This window comes from Equus quagga, chromosome 5 (genome assembly GCF_021613505.1).
Source record: "Equus quagga isolate Etosha38 chromosome 5, UCLA_HA_Equagga_1.0, whole genome shotgun sequence".
Taxonomy (NCBI): Eukaryota; Metazoa; Chordata; class Mammalia; order Perissodactyla; family Equidae; genus Equus; species Equus quagga.
This window is the reverse complement of record NC_060271.1, coordinates 23,332,480-23,353,267: the sequence shown is the minus strand read 5'-3', so window position 1 is coordinate 23,353,267 and position 20,788 is coordinate 23,332,480. Positions and strand designations below refer to the sequence as shown.

Here is a 20,788-nt window from a genome sequence, read left to right as displayed (position 1 = left end):
ACACAGAGCATACTCTGTTGAATGGGTAAGTTCAGCTAATCTTTATTGTATTGAAACTGCCAAATGCCATGCTCAGCACTAAAGATATTGAGCTGCCTGGCCCATGGCCCTGCCCTTGGAGAACTCATAGTCAGGTGGGTACAGAAATAATTACAGCACAGCTGATGAGGGCAAGGGGGGAGGTGCACACCTGACCACACAGCCTTTGGGAGAGCAGAGGAGGCAGCTCTGGTCTTGGGCCAGGAGAAGGGGAGAGGCTTCACAGGGCTTGCCCAAGCCAGACACAGGAAGCAGCTTGGATTCTGCCTTCCCCTCCGCACCTGCAGCCCTCACTAACCACTCGGGTTGGCCCCTCCTCCTAAACATCCCGGCACCCTCTGCTCTCCATCCCTTCTCTCACCACCTTAGTGCAGCCCTTCGCAATTTCTCACCTTGCTGGGGGCATCAGACAAGAGTGGGTCCCCTGCCTCTTCCCTCTATTCTGTACTCTGCAAAGCAGTGCGAGATCACTCAGAAATGAAGATCTGATCATTACCGTGCCCTGCTCATTGATCTTCCATGGCATCCTAAAATCCACAGATTAAAACCCTAACTCCATGGCACAGCAGGACTTTGCCTACCCTCTCCCATGCCAGCCTCATCTTTGGCCATCTCTGATCTTGAGATTTATACAACAGAGCGACTTGTAGGGAGGCAAGATAGTGTGACGGTGACGAGCGAGGGCTCTGATGTCAGAGGGTCCTGGATCTAAAGCCTGGCTCTGACACAAAGTAGCAGACCTTGGGCATATGGCTTATTCTCTCTGAGCCCTAGTTTTCTCATCTGTAAAGCGGAAGAGGTAATAATAACATTCACCTTACAGGGTTGTTTTGAGGATTTAATGAGCTGATGTATATAAGACAGTTGTCAAAATGTCTGGCACATGGCACGTAACCTGTAACAGTAGGGGTTTCCTCATTGTCACTACTGTCCTGTTGTTGGCAGGGCCCAGCCAGCTCTCACATTGCTCTAACTTGGCACCTGCTGTCCTCTCTTCTTGAATTGAATACCCCCTGCTTGTCTGCCAGACAAACACTCATCTTTCAGTGTCAGCTCAAGTGTTTCCTGCACTGGGATCTTCCCTCGAATGGTCCAGGTGGGCTAGGAGCACTCTCTCTCTCTCAGCCCCCTTGGACAGTTTGCTGTTATAGCTGCAATGCTGTGGTTTTTGGCATGATTTCTCCCTGTTGAACGAAAAGTTTCTTGAGGACCGAGACAGCAGTTTTGAAATGTCTATCAAGGCACAGAGGAGGCATTCGATAAATGTTTGAGGAATGGTGAGGGGACGATGAAGGGAAGGATGGAAGGAAAGAAGCAGTAAAGGGGAAACAGAGGAAGAGAGCATAGGGTCTGGAGAATAGTTAGAAGTTCAATGTGGAGGAAGTGATGGTGAGGAGAGATGAGGGCAGAGAGATGGTCTGAGGGAGACCATGAAGAGCCTGGTTCAATGACTGATGAGTCATTGATGTTTTATTTTGTAGGTTGTCAGCTCCTCAAATATAGGGGTCCCATCCCTTCTGCTCTTTGTATCTCCAGAACCAAGCATAGTGTCTTATGCATACTAAGTGCTACAGATCCATTGTTCAATCAGCACAAACTCCCGTCGAGTGACCAGGACATCTTTGGAACATTAAGATGAGCTCTGGGCATGCCCGGATCTCATGGATTTCCTTAGAACCACATCCCACTCCACTTTTCTACTTCTGATGATGATAAGGGCACAAGGAGGCAAGAGACACAGTCCATCTGAATGTGTGTCTCTGGGTATTTGTGCATCTCTCTCTGCACACGATTTTCACAAATAGGATGGAGGTGTGGGAGGACAAAGTGGGTGATATTCTTCCCTCCCCACTCCTTCCTCCACCACACTGTCATGGGTGTGTCACAGGCTGAAGGAGGTTGGGAAACAGGAGTAATTATGGACCTGTAGAACATCTAGCTTGCCTCTAAGCTGCTTTAGCCCCAAACTGGAGCTTGTCATTTGCAAAAGTCCATGTATTTAGAGTATATTTCATTGACAAATTACCTCCTGCTGAATTTTAATGGTGCAGCATCCTCCTCTCTTTACCGCTTCTGCCCCTAGGGGCCAAGACAGGCTTGAGCATAGCAAGGTCTCCCCGGGTTTTCCTGAGAGGAGGCAGCAGCTGCCTGTATCTAGGTAAACTCCAGCTCCCAGAGCCTGAGAAAGCTTTAAGGGCATCACAGAAACTCAGTGAGTGTCTTAGGAATACGCCTGGTGTTATTCCTGGCCGAAGCCGGAAAGTGTGGGCCTCTCAGCTCATGGGGATGAAACAAGAAGCAGCAGAGGTGTCTTGAAATAGCAGACTTGAGGCTGAAAATGGCCACATGTGTGACCTTCTGATAGGAGGAGAGGCGCTGTCTGAAAAGGAGTGGAGTCCATGACACTGGTCTGCTGCCCTCGGCTTCCTCTCCAGGCCAGCTCCAACGCCATTTCCTTCAGGAGGCTCACCTGTGCCCAGCTTGTATCCTGGGGAAGGGGATGGAGGCACTGCCTGCAGAGGGCTAGTCTTGGCTATCTTCTCCCTACTTGCTCTCAAACTTTATTTCTGTGCAGGTTTTAGCTTTAACCCTAGGGGCATGTCAGCTTTCTCAGCCAACTAGTTCTCTCTCTCAGAGATGTCTGACCAATTCCTTTTCACCCTTCAAGCAAGTCTCAGACACCAGCTCCTCCAGGAAGCCTTCCCTGAAGCTCTCCAGCAAGGTTAGCTGCCCCTCCTTGATATTTCCCATCTTCTCGCACTTCCTTGACTCTAGTGAAGACAGACTTTGACTTAGGTGGAGGCACAGACTGTCCCGCTGTCCTTGTAGCCCCAACGTCCTGAACAGTGTCTGCAACACATCATAGGGGCTTAGACAACATTGAATGCCCAGGTGTCCTCATTTCCAACACGGTCCCCTGGACTGCTGAGCATCCTTTCTGCACAATCTCTACCGACCTGCTCCTCTGTATCTCCAGGGTCAGGGGCCCAGCTCGTTCCTTCCCCGGGCCAGCCTCCCAGATTGAGCATTAGGCTGCCAGATTCCAGGCTCCAGGCAGGAAGCAAGGAGACTCCCAGACTGATGCTAAAACTTGTTAGTAAGTTGTATGTAATTTTATAATATTTCTGGTGAGTGCTAATTGCCTGTTCCTTAAATATTTCTTGTTCTACTGGGAAGCAAAGCAAATCAATTGCAACTATGAATGCATTTCCTACAGCTGGCTGCCCTCATGGAGGGGGACTGAGTTTCTAGGCTCGAGTACTCAGATACTGACACAGCCTGACTCCCCTCCCCCACCCCGACCTAGGATTGTGACAAGCAGAACTGGAAGGATTTCTGGGGAATAACTCCCCCAATTTTCCCACCCAGGGGATCGCACTTCTAATGAGGGGGAGAGGTGATACTGCAGAGCCACCTGCCTGCCCCCAAGGAAGATCCTTGTTACCTGAACTGGGGTGGAGAAGGTATTGATGATGATGGGGCCAGGTGTGCCTGGGGAGGTCTCTGCCCTCAAACGCCTCATGCCACCTGTGGGGCATCTGCATCCCGGGCACCCTCCCAGCCCTCAGCCAAGATGTCTGTCCTCTATGAAATTCCCCAGGAGCTGGGTAAAAGGAGGGCTAAGATGGGGCATAGGAATTCTGAAGATTTGGGCCACAGGTGCAGGTTGGGAGAGGAGCCACAGGACTGGGAAGTGGGGGAACAGAGCTGACTTTGAACTGAGTGTTTACTAACCGCCAGGCTCTAAGCCGGGGGCTTCACTACACTGAGTCCTTGTAAGTCCCCTGTGAGATAAACGTTTATCAGTCCTCTTCCCAGATGAGAAAACTCAGGCTCAGAGATGCGGAGGGACTGGCTGCAGATCACGCCCAGAGCCAATGACTGAAGTCAATGATAAATTGGATTTGTCAACCCCAAAGCCTAGTGGGGCGGTGGAGAATGGGTGGGCTTTTTGGCCCTGAGCACTGGGAGGTGTTAAAGGGAGCAAAAGGGGGTTGAGAGGTGCTGAGGCAGGGTGCTTGATTGTGCCTGTGTAATTTGCACATTGCCATTTAATTCTGAGAGCTTTTCTAAGCACATGCTGTGTGCCAGGCTGTGGGCTAGGCCCTGTAGGATGGACAGATTAATAAACTGTAATTCTGCCTGGAATTGGTTCATAGGAGCAGATTTGGCTTAGAGTTATGATCATAGAGAACTTTGGATGCCATGTGAACGAGTGGATTTTATCCTAAAAGCAATAAGAAATTGTCATTAAAGTTTTTTTTTTTTTTTGTAAGTAGGAGGGCACTGTGCCAGATGTGGATTCCAGGAAGATCACTGTGCTGCACGTGGCAGATGGATGGGGTCAGGGAGAGGCTTGGAGTCAGGGACGCCCGGGAGGAGGACTGTGCTGCCATTCAAGTGAGAGGTGATGAGGGCCTCGGCCACGGCAATGACAGAGGGGCTGGGACGCCGCAGAGGGAGAACCAACAGAATCTGGGAATGGAGCCAGAGGTGGGAGAGGGAAAAGGCAGAGCTGGAGATGAGGCCGAGTGATGGTGAGGATGGTGGCGCTGTTCGTCAAGATGGAGACACAGGAGCAGTGGTGTGTGGGGGGGATGGAGATGGTGAGCTCGGTCTTGGATAGTGTTATAGACAGAATGTTTGCATCTCCCCCAAATTCATATGTTGAAGCTCTAGCCCCACAGTGGCTGTGTTTGGAGATGGGCCTCTAAGGAACTAATAAAGGTTAAGCGAGGTCATAAGCGTGGGGCCCTGATCTGACAGGATTAGGGTCCTTGTGAGAGGAGACACTGGAGAGCTTGTGCTGTCCCTCTTCAGCTGCATGCACTGAGGAAAGGCCACATGAGGACAAAGTGAGACGGAGCACTCTGCAAGCCAGAAAGAGCCCGGCCAAAACTGAAGTGGCCAGAACATCGGTCTTGGACTTCCAGTCTTTGGAATTGTGCGGAAATAAATTTCTCTTGTTCAAGCCACCCAGTCTATGATGTTTTGTTATGGCAGCCAGAGCAGACTGACACACATGGGTTAGTTTGAGATGTCTGAGGGGCAAGGTGTATAACATGTGTCACAGGTAGGCTGATATGCAAGTGGGCAACAAATTGGGAAGTCACCAGTGTTTAGGTTGAGGCTGAAGCCATGGAAGTAGATGTGATCAACTGTGGAAGGTTCTAGAAAAAGAGGATGGGAAGCTGAGAACAGACCGTGAGAAGTGCCTGCCCTGAAGGGGCAGTGAGGCACGGTGCAGGAGCTGTGAGGGAGCATTCAGAGAGGTGGAGGAGAAGCAGGAGGCTGCAGGTGAGAGATGCCGAGAGCAGGATGGGAAGAGACCAGAGAATTCCACTGACCCACTCACTTTACAGTAGAGGGGCTCTTCACCATGCAGGTGTGAGACCCATGGGTTTCACCCCTCAAATAAAGGTCAAGGGTGGAAGGGACAAGAGGGAGAGGCAGGCCCATCCTGACATTTAACCCTCACAGGTTCTTCTTCCTGCTGCACAAAGTGCAAACTCTTTACGAGGTCTCAAGTGTCTTTGTGACCTGAATCTGCCTTCTGCCACCACTGTCCCCAACCCTACACCGTGCCACAGTGAACCATCTCACTTCTCAGCCAGTCTGGGGAGTGACGGCCCCTGCTGGGGAGTGCAGGTGTACAGCAGGGACATACAACCGGGGCCTATCGGAGCAAGCATGGGCCACCTGGAGGACAGGCCAGGAGCAGGTGTCCCCAGCAGAGGAGGACACACCCCGGAGTGGAGAGCAGTGATAATCATGGAAAGTTTGGGTGGAGAGGAACTTCAACGGCCCCAGGGGAGGGTGCCCCTCTGTGCTAGATGCTACGCAAGGAACTTCCTGTGATCTTATTCCACTTTTTTAACAAGGCTATATGGTCGTCTCCATTTTATGAGTGGGGCAACTGAGGCTCAGAGAGAGCACAGGACTTGCCCAAGGTCACGCAGCTGGGACCAGGCTGGGATTCACCAGGTCTGGTTCAATTCCAGAGTCTGCTCTGTCTTCACAGAACCTGCTGCCTCTCTGTGCAGCACCTGTGTAGGCCCTGTGGGTTAGCGATGTCTCTGAATGCCCAGACTCTCTTCCTAATTTGTCAGGGATCCAAGGAAAAGCCCTGCCACACCTTGTCCACAACCAGCAGTCACCTGGTGTATGTTTTCAGACCGTGTCTATGTTGCTCGCTGTTGTAACCCCAGCACCCAGCCTGTCACATAACGGAAGCTTAATCAATACTGGCTGGGTGAAATGGACAAATGAGCTAATGAACAAAACTCCAACCTGCGGGAACAAGGAAGCGGGGCTCATGATATATGACCCATTTCGTTGGGGTGAAGCTTTGGCTTCTATAAAGCCTTTACAAGGAATTGAAATTCTGCCACTTTGGGAGGCTTCTGGTACAGAGGAAAAATCATGGTCATCGAAGCCAGAGAGAGACAGGATCAAGTCTCCACCCTGCTAGGTCCCACACTTCTGTGTGATCCCCGGCAGGTTACTTCTGAGTCTCAGATTCCTCATCTGTAAGAGACCAGCCATCATGTAGCTGTGAGCAGGGAATGAGATGAAGCAGTGTTCTTCAAATGCGTGTTTAGCTACAAATCCCCTCTTAAAAGAAGGCTTATGGGAATAGAAGAGATGGAAGCAGAGGCAGAGCGCCCCCTGCTGGGCATCCCCTATCCCACCTTGGTGGTCTCTGAGGGCACCCCAAGTCTTTGCATGACACTGAAAACCCCGAGATAACAAACATCAAGCTTCTGGTACACAGTAGGCTCTTAACAAATGTGTTCCTTTCTTTTCCAATGAAGTTGTACCAAACCAGTCTAACCCCTCTTTCCCACACAACAGCCCTTCAGAGATTCGTACACAGCTCTCAAGTTCCCCTGAGTCCACTTTTCCTCTGAATAAACATGCCGGGGGTTGTTAACCTTTCTCACTGGGTTTAACCGAGGTCCTCTCCTCATCCATCTCAAGCTGAGGTCCCCATATCTAAGCTCAATTCTCTGATGCCTGATCAGAACAGAATAAAGCATAACTAACTCCCTGGGATAAATTCTAGTCACTGATTTTTTTGAAGCTTAACACGGACTTGATATTTACCCCCACTTCATCTTATCCTAGTAATTTAGCCCAAAGCTCTACCCCATCGAGATCATCCTGCATGCTGTTTGCTGATTGGTGTATTGTTATCCCTTTTAAGTATGTGCTATTTATGTCTTATCCAAGCTATTGATAAAATATGGACAGATTAATAAGAGCGTGTCGAAGACGCGGGATCATTTCTCCCCACTTCCGGAAACATTCACTGCTCAACATCCATAGAAGTTCAGAAATGGGGAAACCTTCGAAACTTCGAGTCCAAGTCCATTCCCATTTTCAAAGTAGTGAGTGTCAGAGGCTGGACCTGAATTGGGGTCTCCTGATGTCATCTGGCACTCTTTCCACTGCCCACAGCTGCTTGTGTGTAACTTCATGTACCAGAAAAGCCCGTTCATTTAACTACCTACATACTCACTCATCAGTTACTCAATAACTGCTTTGCAATTTGCCACACTTCTTATTTTCACATTCCCTATCTAAACTTAGTCTTCGCCGTAGCCCTGTGACCTAGGTCATATCATTGTCTCTATTTCACAGATGAAGAAACAGCCCTACAGAGGCTCCCTGACCTGCCATGGAGCTAGAAATGGGATTGGACTCAGCACTTGTCGCTCCCCAGGCATTCTCCATCTGCTGTTCGGGCTCACCTGGACACATGCTTCCTGTTCTTAGAACAGTAAACTCATCGTCCTTACCAGTGGGCATCATGGGATGACAGTGTTAGCAGGAAATATGGCCTGGCCTCCATTATGGGTTGAATTGTGTTCCCCAAAAGATATGTTGAGTCCTAACTCCCCGTACTGTGAACGTGACCTTATTTGGAAATAGGTCTTTGCAGAAGTAATCAAGTTAAGACGAGGTCATACTGGAGGAGGGTGAGCCCTTAACCCAATATGACTGGTGTCCTTACGGGAAGAAGAGAGAGACAGACAGGGATGCGTGTGACCGCAGAGGCAGAGATTGGAGTGATGCAGCCAAAGAGCACAAAGGACTGCCGGCCACCACCAGAAGCGAGGAAGAGGCGAGGAAGGGTCCTATCCAGAGTCTCGAGGGAGCATGGCCCTCCCGACACCTCGAGTTCAGACTTCCGGCCTCCAGAACTGTGAGAGGACACATTTCTGCTGTTTTAAGCTGCCCAGTTTGTGGCACTTCATTAGGGCAGCCCTAGGAAATTGATACACCTCCTGTGTACCTAGCTTGGAGCAGAGCACAGCTCCTGGCACGGGAAGAGGCCTTGGTCCACTGAGCGGAAGAAGAGTCCTTTGGAGCTGCTCCCCTTACATCCTCTCACATCAGGTCTCTGGAAGGGGTGGAGGAAGGGTACCTTCTAGCTGCCCAACCCCGCCTCCTGTCTCTCTAGGAGCCAAGCCACCGAGTCGATTTAAAGACTTCAGGCTCACCTTCTTGATAAAGGCTTTCCTGATGCCCCAGAAAGGATGGCTGCCCCTTCTCTGTGCTCCCACTGGCTCGCTCTGCCCCAACTCTCTTCCTTTAATCATAGCTCATTTGTCATCTTCTCTGTCTCACTACTAGAGTGCAGGCCCCCTGGGAAAGGGCCCAGACCTGGTCATCTGCTCCCCTAGTGCTGCTCTAGGGCCTGATACCTGCTGGGGCCTTAACAAATACTCGAGGGATGGTTTCTGCTCCCCTTTTGGTGGGGATCAGCATTAGCAGTCATCGGCCAAGAGGAGGTTTGGATGTGCATGGAGGGGTGACGGTGGTATTGCTTGGGCCCCAGAGTTTTCTATTCCCTTAATGCCTGCTTCCATCAAGAGATGAAGGTCACTCTCATCTGAATCCTCCTCAGGTCACCAATGGCGTGTGTCTGTCCCTAGCCCTGTGCACACAGTCGCTCATCACTGTGACACCCAAATAGGGTATCAGGGGAAGCTACTGTCTCCAGTCTCAAGACTTTTAAAAATAAGCAAGGCTCAGAAAGTTTATGGGGCCTTTAAACGGTCTATACAAGCCAGGTATGAATTGGGGATGGAAGTGACGTATGTGCCTGGTGCTGTGTGCCCAGCATTCTAAGTGATTTATCCCAGGGAATCCTCAGAACAACCCAGGAGACCCAGTGGACAAAGAAGGAGGCTGGGGCTCAGAGGAGTCGAATAACGTGCCGAAGGAGAGGAAGCTGGTGCAGTGCGGAACCAGGATTCGAACCCAGGGCTTTTCTGACTCCAACTCCAGACCCTAAGTGTCTGGTGCTAGGGCAAGTTCATTGGCTCCTCAAGAGCAGTTACCTTCGTAAGAAGCCTTGAATCCCAGGGAGCTGCCACTGCCATCGGTCTGGAAGAGGAGCCACATTTGATGGTTGGTGCTGACAATGAGATCCGGGACCGACGTACCTGTTAGGCTGTAAAGAGAAAGAGATTTAGAGGCATGCACCCACCATGGCACCCCAACAGAATGACTGTCTGACTGATGACATTGAAAGGAATATCTAGGAGCCAGGCCCCACTCGGGTGCATCCTGGGCCCCAAAGTGTTTCTGACGTGTGCGCCACGTGCTGGGAGACTCAGCACACCTCCCCATCGGCTACGGGTGGAGCTTGAATCTCAACTGCAACTCGCTAGCCCAGACCCTGGGGCTCATGAGAGAGGTCTGTGTCCTGGCTTGCTCAGGGGACAGGGGCAGCTGAAGCCAGATCTAATCAAGGGGATGTCTATACTCCTGCAACCTTTGATCTTTCATGTGAACTGAACTGCAGAAAAGACACAGACAGAAACCCATCTCCCCCGTCGGAACCCAGCCATTCCTTTTCATGAGCCATCTCCTTCCATTCTAGCATGAGCAATGGGGTTCAAAGTGCAGCCATCTCCCCAGGGCCACATTCTTTCTGAAGGAGAGAGTTTAAACATGGGAAGGAATCTAATTCAACTCACATTTACCAGGCACCTACTCAAGTCAGACAATTTCCCACCCATTATCTCATTTAATGCCCCCAAGAGTCCAGTGAGGTAGGGGTTGGTTATCCCCACTGTACAGATGAGAAGACAGAGGTGCAAAATGGATGGTGGTTTGTCAAAGTCAGCCTGCTGGGGAATGGCAGAGCCAGAGTCTGCTGCATGGGCTGGGGTTTCCAGAAAAACCTGGCTTCCACTTTCTGTTGAGAACAGACAAATCACCAGCATGCACAGGGTGTGGGGGTTGTGGAAGGGGTGAGTAGATTAATGGGTTCTAATCTCTGCTCCACCCCGGGGTCTCAAAGCTTGGGGGTGACCAGTGAGTTGGCTGCAGAGAGATGACCAGCACACCCTGAGTGCCACGGGGGTGGAGCTGGAACAGACCTCCTGGGATACACCAGCTTGGACGGTGTGACATCCCTTGACTGGGGGCTCTGACAAGCTGTAATGAGCAAGGATTGAGGCCGGCTGGCTCCTGACTTTGGGGTGGCGGTGAGCAGGGAGAAGGCCAAAGCTATGCTTTTCCTCTGTGTAACCCAGTTACGACAACAAAGGAGCCCACCCATTTACATGTGTTTCTCTGAAGTTCTGAGACTGACATTGGCCTAAAGAGATCCGAGGGTGGTGGGAGAGCCCCTGGGCTGCTACAGAACTTGTTGGGGGGTCACTCAAACTGAGTGAATGTCTTGAGTGAAATCAAAAGACATGAACCTGAGTGACAGAGACCTGGGTGCAAGCCCTGGATCTGCCATTCATTTGCTGTGGGACCTTCAGCAAGTGGTTGAGCCTCTCTGGGCTTTTTCGTTCCATGTTAAATGAGGGGATTGGGTTGTGTGATCCCCAAGAGTCTTTTCAACTCTGCTGTTCTAAGGTTCTGTCTATGACAAAGCGCACTGGGGTCATGGAAGGAGGCAGAGTGGGATCCTGGCCTCTTGGGCGCACCGAGCTGACGTACCACACAGTCAGCAAACCAGGGCAGGTGAGTAATGGGGATGCCCCAAGGGGAGGGGGAGGTGGGTGAGATGGCTAATTTTATGTGTCAATTTGGCTTGTCCTCGGAGTGCCCAGATATCTGGCTAAAAATTGTTCTGGGTGTTTCTGTGAGGGTGTTTTTGAATGAGATTAACATTTAAACTGGTAGACTGAATAAAGCAGATTGCCCTCCCCAAGGTGGGTGGGCCTCATCTAATCAGTTAAAGGCCTGAATAGAACAAAAAGGTGGACTCTCTCTTGAGTAAAAGAAAATTCTTCCTGCCTGCCTGACCTCCAGCTGAAACTGTGTTTTTTCCCTGCCTTGGACTTGAACTGAAACATCAGCTCTTCCTGGGTCTTGAGCCTGCTGGCCTTTGTGTTAGAACTATGTCACTGGCTCTCCTCTCCAGCTTGCCGACTCGCCCTGCAGATCTTGGGATTTGTCAGTCTCTATGATCGCATGAGCCAATTCCCTATAATAAATCCCTTTTCTCTCTCCGCATCCTACCGGTTCTGTTTCTCTGGAGAACCCTGAGTAATATAGTGGGGCAGGAAGGGGGAGGGTGTCTTCAGGCTCACATCCCTTTCCTTTTTCCCGAGAGATCCCAAGGCCCAGCTACGTCGCCTGACTCAGTGGTGAACTGCCCCGAGAGCATCTTCTCCAGGCAGGTGTGGGGAAGGTGCGGGAAGTGCCCACAACACACCAGCTCCTGGACACGCCAGCTCTTACACAAGAGCCATTCCTCTCTCAGCATTAAGACCAGAGGGTGTCAGCCTGGAGCTCGTCTGCTTGGGAGGGGGTGTGGCATGGGACGCCAACCTTGAGTGAAATCAAAAGACATGAACTCAAGTGCTGGTTCTGCCGCCAACCATCTTTGCAACGTTTAGGCCTCAGTTTCTCCACCTGTTAAATGGGAACAACAACACCTTTCTCCCGGGGCTGCTGTGGAAATTAGATGAGATAACTGATGTGAAAGTTCCCGTCACAGGCCTGGGCACATAGTGGGTGCTCACGTATGTGAAATCCTCTCTCGTTCTTGGCCGGGGAGGTGGACAATGTCGGGCCTGTCTGTCTCCCTGAAGCTGGGCTGCATGCACTGAACAGCATTTCCCTGCTCTCCTGTCAGGCCAATGGTGGTGAGCAAAGGAGGAGCTAAGTGGCCCCCAGGAGCCAAGACCCAATATAATGGACCTCCAGGCAGAACAGCCCCATATTATCCTCTCCCTGGACTAGAACACCCCACAATAGCCTTTCTCGACTGAGAAAATTTGGCCACTATGTCTATGTGGTCCCAATTCCCTGAAACCATCCATTTTCCAGATAGTTCTTAGCATACAGGGCGGTTAGCAAAACTCTTCCATTGCCTCTGTCTGAAGTCAGACCATGTGGATGAACGTGGCCTTGAGGAGGAGCTGCTGGGTGGCAGAAGCGAGGTCTGCACAGAAGCAGGACAGCCAAGCAGAAGGTTCCAGGCGCACAAGCAGAACCTCTACCTCCCCCGCTCCCAAAACACTGCTCATCCCGGACATTCTTCCTGCAAATTCCCCATGAGGACGGGGCCCAGGGCTGTTTCTCTTGGTTGGTGTAGAGAGAGGTGGAGGGAGTTTTACTGAAACCAGGAGCTCTGCAGGACACTTGTCCTTGTCCCTGCGTGGTCTGGGGGACCAGGCAGGACTCGGCAAGCCCATCCCGCTGCCCCCGTGCTCCCGCCCTCCCCACCACTTGCTCCGCTTCACTTACATGTAGAGAACTGTTTTCTGGTCCCCGTCCTGCCCACCGTCCCCGACCGTCAGGGTGTCATAGCCCCTCTCCAAGTCAAACTCCTCGAAGGCCAGCTTTATCACCTAGGGAGGGAGCACGGGATTAGGGAGGACGCAGGGGCTCTGGGAGAGACTTCCACAGCCGTGGGGAGAGTAAGAAGTTTCCTCATGTGTCCCAGAGTCCCCGTGACACCAGCCCACACTGGCCTCAGGCCGACTGAGCATCCCCATGCCACCTTTATGAGTGTCAACTGTTTCTCTCCAGGCCACACAGTCTCCGGGGTCCCCTGATGTTTTCCAAAGATGTTCACGGCACATCTGGCCAATTCTGGGGGCTGTCATGGCAACACCAGCCACATCTGGCCGATTGCGAGATGATTAGACTCTCTCTTCACGCTTTAATGCGCAGAAAATCCCGCGGGCTCTGTGGCAATTTTTCAGGCCACATGTGGAATCTCAGCTATCTTGCCCCCAGGGACCTACAGCATTTTCTCCCAGCCTCTCCTCTGCCTGCTTCTCTCCATCCTTCCTGTTTGTTTATTTGTGGAATAAATGAATGTTCCAGGAAGCAGATTTCAGTCTTTCAACTTGTTGTAGTCCTGCCTTCAACAAATATTTACTAAGCACTCACCATCTGCCAGGCTCGGAGGTGGGGTTTCAACAGTGAGGGCTGGGGGAGCACAGGGGTCTGGGGCTCGCCGAGCCTGGGTGGGGGCCAGAGGGGAGGCTGTTCATGATGGCAGCGTCTGAGGGAATTCTGGAGGCTACGGAAGACTGTCAGGCCAAAAGGGGGATGCTGGGAGAGGGAGGGGGACATTTTGAGGAGTCAGGTACACAAGGCCTGGGTGGTGGCAGACATGGAACATTCCAGAACAAGTGTTCAGGGTCATTCAATGGCAGGTCTATAAACTGAACACACTTGCTAGCTGCCTCCCTCTGAGGACAACCTGGTTGGGCCTCCTGTGCAAGGAGGTGACTCAGGAAGCTCCAGAACTTGAGAAGTTGGCCTGGAGCTAGGTGCAAGGGATCTCATACCCTCCTGCCCCAAAGAGTCGGGGTTTATGCTGAGGGAGGGGCGGTAGAGAGTTTTAAACAGCGGGTGACAGGGACACAGATGTTTGAGAAAAACATCAGTCTGGCTTGTTGTGTGGAAGCTGATGTGGCAGGAGTGAGGCCAGAGCTGCTGAGGCCGCCTCCAGGCTTTTGTGGTGGTCTAGGCGGGCGACGGAGGAGGGCAGTGGGGATGCAAAAGAGAGACAGGTCTCAGCAGTATTTGGGGGTTTGTGGCTGGATGGCTGTGGGGATTGAGGGAGGAGGAGGAATCTAGGATGGCTTGTAGATGGCATTAAGTGGGTGGGTGGTGGTGCCCTTCATGAAGACAGGACACACAGAGGCATCCCTCCTAAGGTCTGAGCTGGTCCCTTTGTCCAATTCAGCCAGGTTTCAACCTGATGAAGATCTTCGAGCTCCCAGTGGGGAAGCTGAACGTGCTCCTTTGTTTTCTATTCTACAACCCAAGGAGGAGAGAATTCCCGTGGATGGTTTTTCCTAGTTGTGTAGATTTCTTCTGTCCAAACCAAACAGCCCAGGACGCACATACTGCTAGGGTGCCAGCAGAGCTTCAGCCCAAGGTGCCTTCAGGTACCTCAGAAGCCAACTGTTGCTGCCCTCATCCATGAGCCTGGGTACCATTCACGCGGGGTCCCTCTGCACAGGGCATGGGGTTCACAGAGGAGCATCTCTGAACAAGAACGTCTGTGAGCATGGACAGTGAACTCAGGGGAGGAGGTGAGTGGCCCTGGCTGGGAGAGAGGCTAAAGGAAGCTTCCTGGAGGAAATGAAGCCCAGGCTGAGTTTGGGAGAGGAACTGGAGTTCAGTAAGTGGAAGGAAGGTAGGGCAATCCAGGCAGAGGGAAGAGCAGGTGAATGGGCATGAGCTGCGGGACACGTGACCTGCCCAGGGACTCCCAGTCAGTCTGGAGTCGTCTAACTGAGAGGGAAGCAGAGGGTGGTGACTCGAGAGAGCAGGAGGGGCCAGAGGAGGAAGGGCTGTCTGTCACACTAGGACAGGGGGCTTTGTCCTAAAGACAACAGGGAGTCATGGGAGAGCCGTAAGCAAAGGTAGGAGGCGAGATCTTTGTTTTAGGAGCAGCGGCATTGAGGGATGGTGGAAAACCCGTCTCTGGGCTGTAGCAATAGTCAGGTGAGGGAGGATGTGGGCCTATAGCGGGCGGTGGGGGGAGTCTGTTAGAAGAGTGGGGACGGAATGGAACTGTCAGTCGTGAGTGGGGATGTTGTGCCCTTTTTGGTTTTCCCATGGAGCAGGCAAGCTCGCCTCCCTGGCCAAAGGCAACACCGCGGGATCATCTGCTCAGGCTGGACTCTCCTTCCCATCTCTCACTCTCCCCAGTTCTGCCCGACAGAATGATGTTGCCATTTCCTGGCCCGACAGACAAGGAGGGGCCCTCGCGCCGGCTCCCTGCTGCCCTCCCCACTCCCGACCCTGCAGCCTGTGTGGCTACCGGAGCTCCTGGGCATTCCTTCCTGGCGGCCCCCTCGTGAGTCCGATTGGCACAGGCTCCGCCCTCTCCCCTTTGCTCCCTGGCAATGTCTCCTCACCCTGGAGCCCTCTCTTCTCTAAGTGCTCCCTGATTGCCTCCCCTCAACTGTGTGTCAGCACTTACCTGCCGCCCCGGGACTCATCTGTTTCCCTGGTCCTCCACTACACCATGCACTCCCTGGAGGGTGGGAGCCAGGCCCCACTGCCTCTGGACCGCCAGTGCCAAGCCCACCCAGGGGCCCAGACAATGTTGAATGGGAGCACATTTTCCAAACCTTTCCCGATTCTCCAGCAGGGATGACTGCTAGGCTCTCGGATCCCTCACATGAGTTATCATCTAGAACAAAGGTCGGCAAACTGGTCCTGTAAAGGGCCGGAGAGTAAATATTCTCCCCAGTGCAGACCATATGATGCAGTTACGGCTACTCAGCTCTGCTGTTGTAGCAGGAACACAGCCATAGACAATATGTACGTGGATGGGCGTGGCTGTGTTCCAATAAAACTTTATTTACAAAAACAAGCAAGCAACTGGATTTGGCCCACAGGCTGTAGTTTGCCAGCCCCTGGCCTAGGAGATTCTTTGAAACGCTTAATCAGTCTTTGATCATCCTCCCTTATGGATTTCTTCACTATGAGGCTGTATTTCTTCACTACAAGCTATAACATACTTGACTCTGTTCTGAGCACTTTACACACATCAACTCATGTAAAACTCACAACAACAATCGTTACTATGAGTAGCTCCATTTTACAAATGGGAAACCTCAAGCACAGAGAGATTAGGCAACCTCCCTAAGATCACCCAGCTAAGTGGTAGAACTGAGATTCACCAGGCAGCCAGAGGCCAAGCTCTTTGCCTCTGTGCCTTACTGCCTCATGGTGTCCCAGCGAGGTCTCGGGTCCACAAGGCAGGGACTGTAACTTATCTGCTCAGACTTTCTCCGAGCTCTTTTTCTGGATCCCAGCAGGTGCTCAGCAAACACTTGCAGCACATAGGATTCTGCCGGGCCGTAGCGCTTCTGCAGGAGGAGGGGCTGGGCCTCTGCAGGGAACAAGGGTTCTGGTGGCTGCACGTTCTCACCACTGTCAGCCCCTTCCAGCCAGCGTGGGGGCAGAGGACACTAGCTCACCAAGCCACCTCCAAAAAAAAGGAGCATACGATTACTGCATCTATAATGGGGAAATATTGTTTCGAAGGCCAGAACCCACAGCCATAAAATGGTTCACATTACTAGTTAGAGCAGCCATTGATGTGAACCGCACATTAGAGCATCTGACCCTGACGTAGGCGCTAATTACACCAAGTAGACTGCACAACACGTACAGCTTCGGGGCGGCCCCCGTGCACAATGTACTGATGCTTTCATTTTTTTTTTTCTCCTCTGCTTTGGCCTTTGTTGAAAGATAGGCTCCTATAATGACTCATTAACTAACATGCAGATCAATGAAGCTCACAAAGCACCTTTCCGAGGCAGGAGAGTGGCAGCACATGAAACAGGCGTGATCAAAGAGGCACATTTGTACGCAGCTCAGACACCCAATTCACACCCGTTGGCTAAATGAATAGACGAACCCATCATCTAGGACATAATTACTGAGCACCTGCCATGTGCCAAGCACCGTGCTAGCTGCCTCCCATGAGTGACCTCACTTGCCTGACGATTTAGGGCCGAATCTAAATGGCAAGGGCATGGTGCAGACGGTGAGTACCGAGGATTACAAAGGAGGGAGACATGAAAGGCGGTCATGCAGAGTTGGTGGGCGTGCTGGGCCTTTGCAAGATGAAGAAGGGGGTGGGTTCTGTCCAGCAAATGCTGGGAGCGGTGAACAGGGGAACGAAGAGCAGGGAGGAAAGCTGAGGCAAGGGAGGGAGTGGGAGAAGAGCAGCCTGGCTGAGCCTGCAGTTGCCTCTTGCCTGGCAGGCCAGAGCAAGCAGCCTGGACTCGATGGCAAAGATGAGGGGTAGCTACAGCTCAGCATGAAGGGAGGTGGAGGCAGAGAGACCAGCCAGGCGCTGGTACAGGGTCCCGGAGCGGGAGGAGGGCTTAGGGGAGTCTGAGTCTGTGATCACTGCAGGGAGCAGGTCGGAGTTGGGGACAGAGTCCTGGAGCCGATGCCCCTCAGCACAGCTGCCTTTCCTGAGAATCGTGGGGGATGGGAGTGGGACCATGGAGGATGCCCACTGCTGGAGAACACTCCTTGCTTCTGAGCTCTGTCCAGCACTAGCCAAAGAACAGGCTCCCGGTGCTGCCAGCCTGTGCCCAATGTCTCTGTGAGGCTGCAGGGGACCTGGCAGCTCATGGGCATTTTTTGGGAAGCTGGAGTCCCAAGAGATCTAGACTGATGCTGTTTTGTCCACTGGCTCCCTCCTCGCTGGGCTTCCTGCCTCTGCTGCCCATCCTTCACTGTGTGCCAAAAACTGTCTGTGCCCCACAATCCCTCAGGGTTGAAAAACTATGGCTCTTGGGTCAAATCTGGCCCGTGGCCTGTTTTTGTATGGCCCCTTGAGTGAAGAAATGTTCTTAAATTTCTAAAGGGTTAAAAAAAGAAATTTGCCACCTCCAAGAAGAATGTGCGACAAAACCCTTACACGGTCCTCAAAGCCTAAAACATTTATTATTTGGCTCTTTACAGAAAAAGTTTGCTGACCTCTGCCCTAGAGCAATGGTTTTTGAACTGGATTCCCAGGCACCCCAGGCTTCTGTAAGGGTATGTCAAGGGCCACCAACAGGGGTGGAGAGGAGCCAGGGTGGGGAGGGGCCTGCTCTAACAAAAGCAGTTCCCTCTTGATCCAGTCCATGTTTTAGAATTCTGTGACAGACACAGATCGTGGTTTACTCACTGTAAACCTCCCCCCACGTACCCTTTCCCAAGAGAACCCTGACTGTGGAGTGTGGCAATGTATGTAGCTCACCTCAGAGCTAAGGATGGCTAAATGATAGGATTCTGGACAATGAGACCTGGGCTGAGGAGTACTCAGGGCATTTTCCTGGCTTTCTGCTTGCTTTTCCTGGAATATAGATGTGAGGACAGGGGTGGAACAGCCTTCTTGTGACCATGAGGGTAAGAGCCACATGCAAAGAATGGCAGAGGGAAAAACAGAAGGTGCCCAAGACTCTGAGGGAATTGTTAAACCAGCCCTGGACTCCAACTCTAGACCTTTGGTATGTGGGGAAAATAAAGTTTTGTTTAAGTTTCTGTGGAGGAGTTTTCTGCAACTCACAGCCAATCACAATCTCACGGCTACACCTTCTGAAGGAAGGCTTTTGTCGCCAAAGAAAAGTTTGCCACTCTTGACCCTCAAGATAAAGTGCAGTCTGACACGGAAAGCCAGGCTTTACATGGGCTGCCCTGCCCCTTCCTGGCTACTTAGAGCTGCCTCCTCAATGCCCTGCTCTGCTCCTGCTTCCCCATCCCCCTCAGAGCACTCCTCGGAGCTCCCAGGGGCTGACCTGTCCCCGAGCCTAGGTTTTCCAACACTGCTGCCAGTTTGACTGTTTGCTCCATGAAAGGAGGAGCCTCCCTTTTCCTGGGCACATGTGCATGGGGGTTCCTGCCCGGGTCTTAATGAGGGCCCAGGGCAGGGCTGGAGAGCTGGCTCCCGGGGTGGGGAGGAGGAGAGGCCGGCGGGCAGGTGAAGCCCAGAAGCCCCTGGAGTCCCGGCAGAGAGGCCTCCAGCACCTCTGAGGACGGCTCCTGAGGAAGCTCGGAAAGAAGGCCAGGGTACAAGACGGAGAACTTCCCGAGGTTCCGGAACTGAGGCCACCCCTCAGGTTTAGTTTTGGCGGCTCTGATTCACTCACTCATTGACTCGTTCACTCCCTGATGGACAGATTCACTTATTCACTTGTTCATTCAGCAGTTTATGAGCACTTGCCAAGCGCTGGGCCTTGGGGGCGGGGAGGGGGCAAGGCAGGCAAGTCAAACACGGCAGCCGCCCTGAGACACCTCACGGTGTAGACAAGGAGACTAACTCGAACCAGTGTGACCAGTGCTGAAATCAGGAAGCACGGAGAGGGGCAAATGGGGAGCTGGAGATCCTGGCTGCGGGAGGGCTGGGGCTTGTCTTCAGGTGTGCCGCTCCCCACGCCCCAGGCAGTGGTAGGGTAAGGGGAACGCCGAGATAGGATGTGAAGTGAAGACAACTGTAAACAGGAAAGGAATCCGGTTGAGGACCTGGAGGAGGCCACCTGGGTCCTTCTAGAGCCACCCACTCATGACGAGCAGGCTGTGGGGCTCTCAGGGGAAACGTCGCTGGCAACTAGCCAGCATCTTGCGCAGGGCCCAGCACAGAGAGGGCATGAGTAAATGTTTGCTGAATGAATAAGTGAGTGAAGAGATGAACCAACAAATGTGTTCCTGACATTTGCACTAGCGAGCGATCACTTGCCTGGAGAGTTATTTCTCCGTTCTTCAGGTCTACAAAGGGAAGAGTGACACTGATCGTCCCCAAGGAGGGAATAACCAAAACGCTGTTATCTTTGGCTCTGAAGTTCACAAAATGAGCTTTCCTTTCGCTCTTCCTTCCAGGCCCCCTCCTTCTCCCCAGCATCCTCATTCCTCCCCCTCCCATCTCTTTCTCTCCTGCCCGGCTTTTACTCCTCTTCTAGCAAAGGTGGAGTAACTTTCCTGATCCAAGCCAGCAAGGTTCGTACGTAAATTGGATCATATGTCTTCAGTACATACCGAGACGCTGTGAAAGAAGGCAGATGTGTGCAGGTAGGGGGCACTGACATGGGTCGGGGTTTCAGTCCTGACCACAGAAATTTCATCAGCCACAGACGTCTTCCATGAGGCTGAGCTGAAAGGTCCTAATTGGAGGAGGTCCCTGGGGCCTAACATGGGTGGGGCCAGACCCAAGGAGCTACCCGGCATGGCGATGGTCTCCTCCACCAATTATTAACGTGTTCAAACATCTGCTGAGCTCTTCCTCTGTGCCAAGCACTGTGCTAACCGAAGCAGAGACCAACAAAACGCCACCCTTGCTTTCAGGCGCTCATGAGCTATGGGGAGAGATTCTAAACTCAGTACAATGTGATACGCGTGCAAACGAAAGGTGTGTGGGAACAGGGGAAGGAGCAAGACCTGGTGGACCAAGGAAGGCTCTCAGAAGAGAGCTGTCTGGGCTGCGTGTCAACGGGGATAGGAATTTGCCTGGAGGAGAAGGGATGGCACACTTGGACAGGATGTGCCTGGACCGAGGTCTTAAAGGGCCAGGTGTGTCTATGAATGAGGAGTTCAGTGTGGATGAAGCTGGGGGTTCCTGGGGTGGGGGTGCCCTGTGTGCTTCGCTGGGAGGAAAGGGGGTTGTTACTTAACACATAAGCTTCACTGGTCAGAACCACCGGGGTGCTCTTTAAAAATATACCTTCCAGGCACCCATCCCAGCCCCACTGAATCAGATCTTTGAGGAAAGACCTTTGGAAATTGTGTCTTTAAAGTC

At 52.3% G+C, this 20,788-nt stretch overlaps 1 protein-coding gene across 1 annotated transcript in view; it reads right to left on the bottom strand.

Moving 5' to 3' along the window:
• The window catches only part of CSMD2 (CUB and Sushi multiple domains 2), a 585,891-nt gene that overhangs the window by 251,059 nt on the left and 314,044 nt on the right, over window positions 1-20,788 (bottom strand). The window contains exons 11-12 of the mRNA XM_046662326.1: window positions 12,766-12,869; window positions 9,390-9,502 (exon numbers count right to left, since the gene is read on the bottom strand). Coding sequence (XP_046518282.1) covers window positions 9,390-9,502; window positions 12,766-12,869 — 217 coding nt within the window. The remainder of the gene's footprint in view (window positions 1-9,389; window positions 9,503-12,765; window positions 12,870-20,788) is intronic.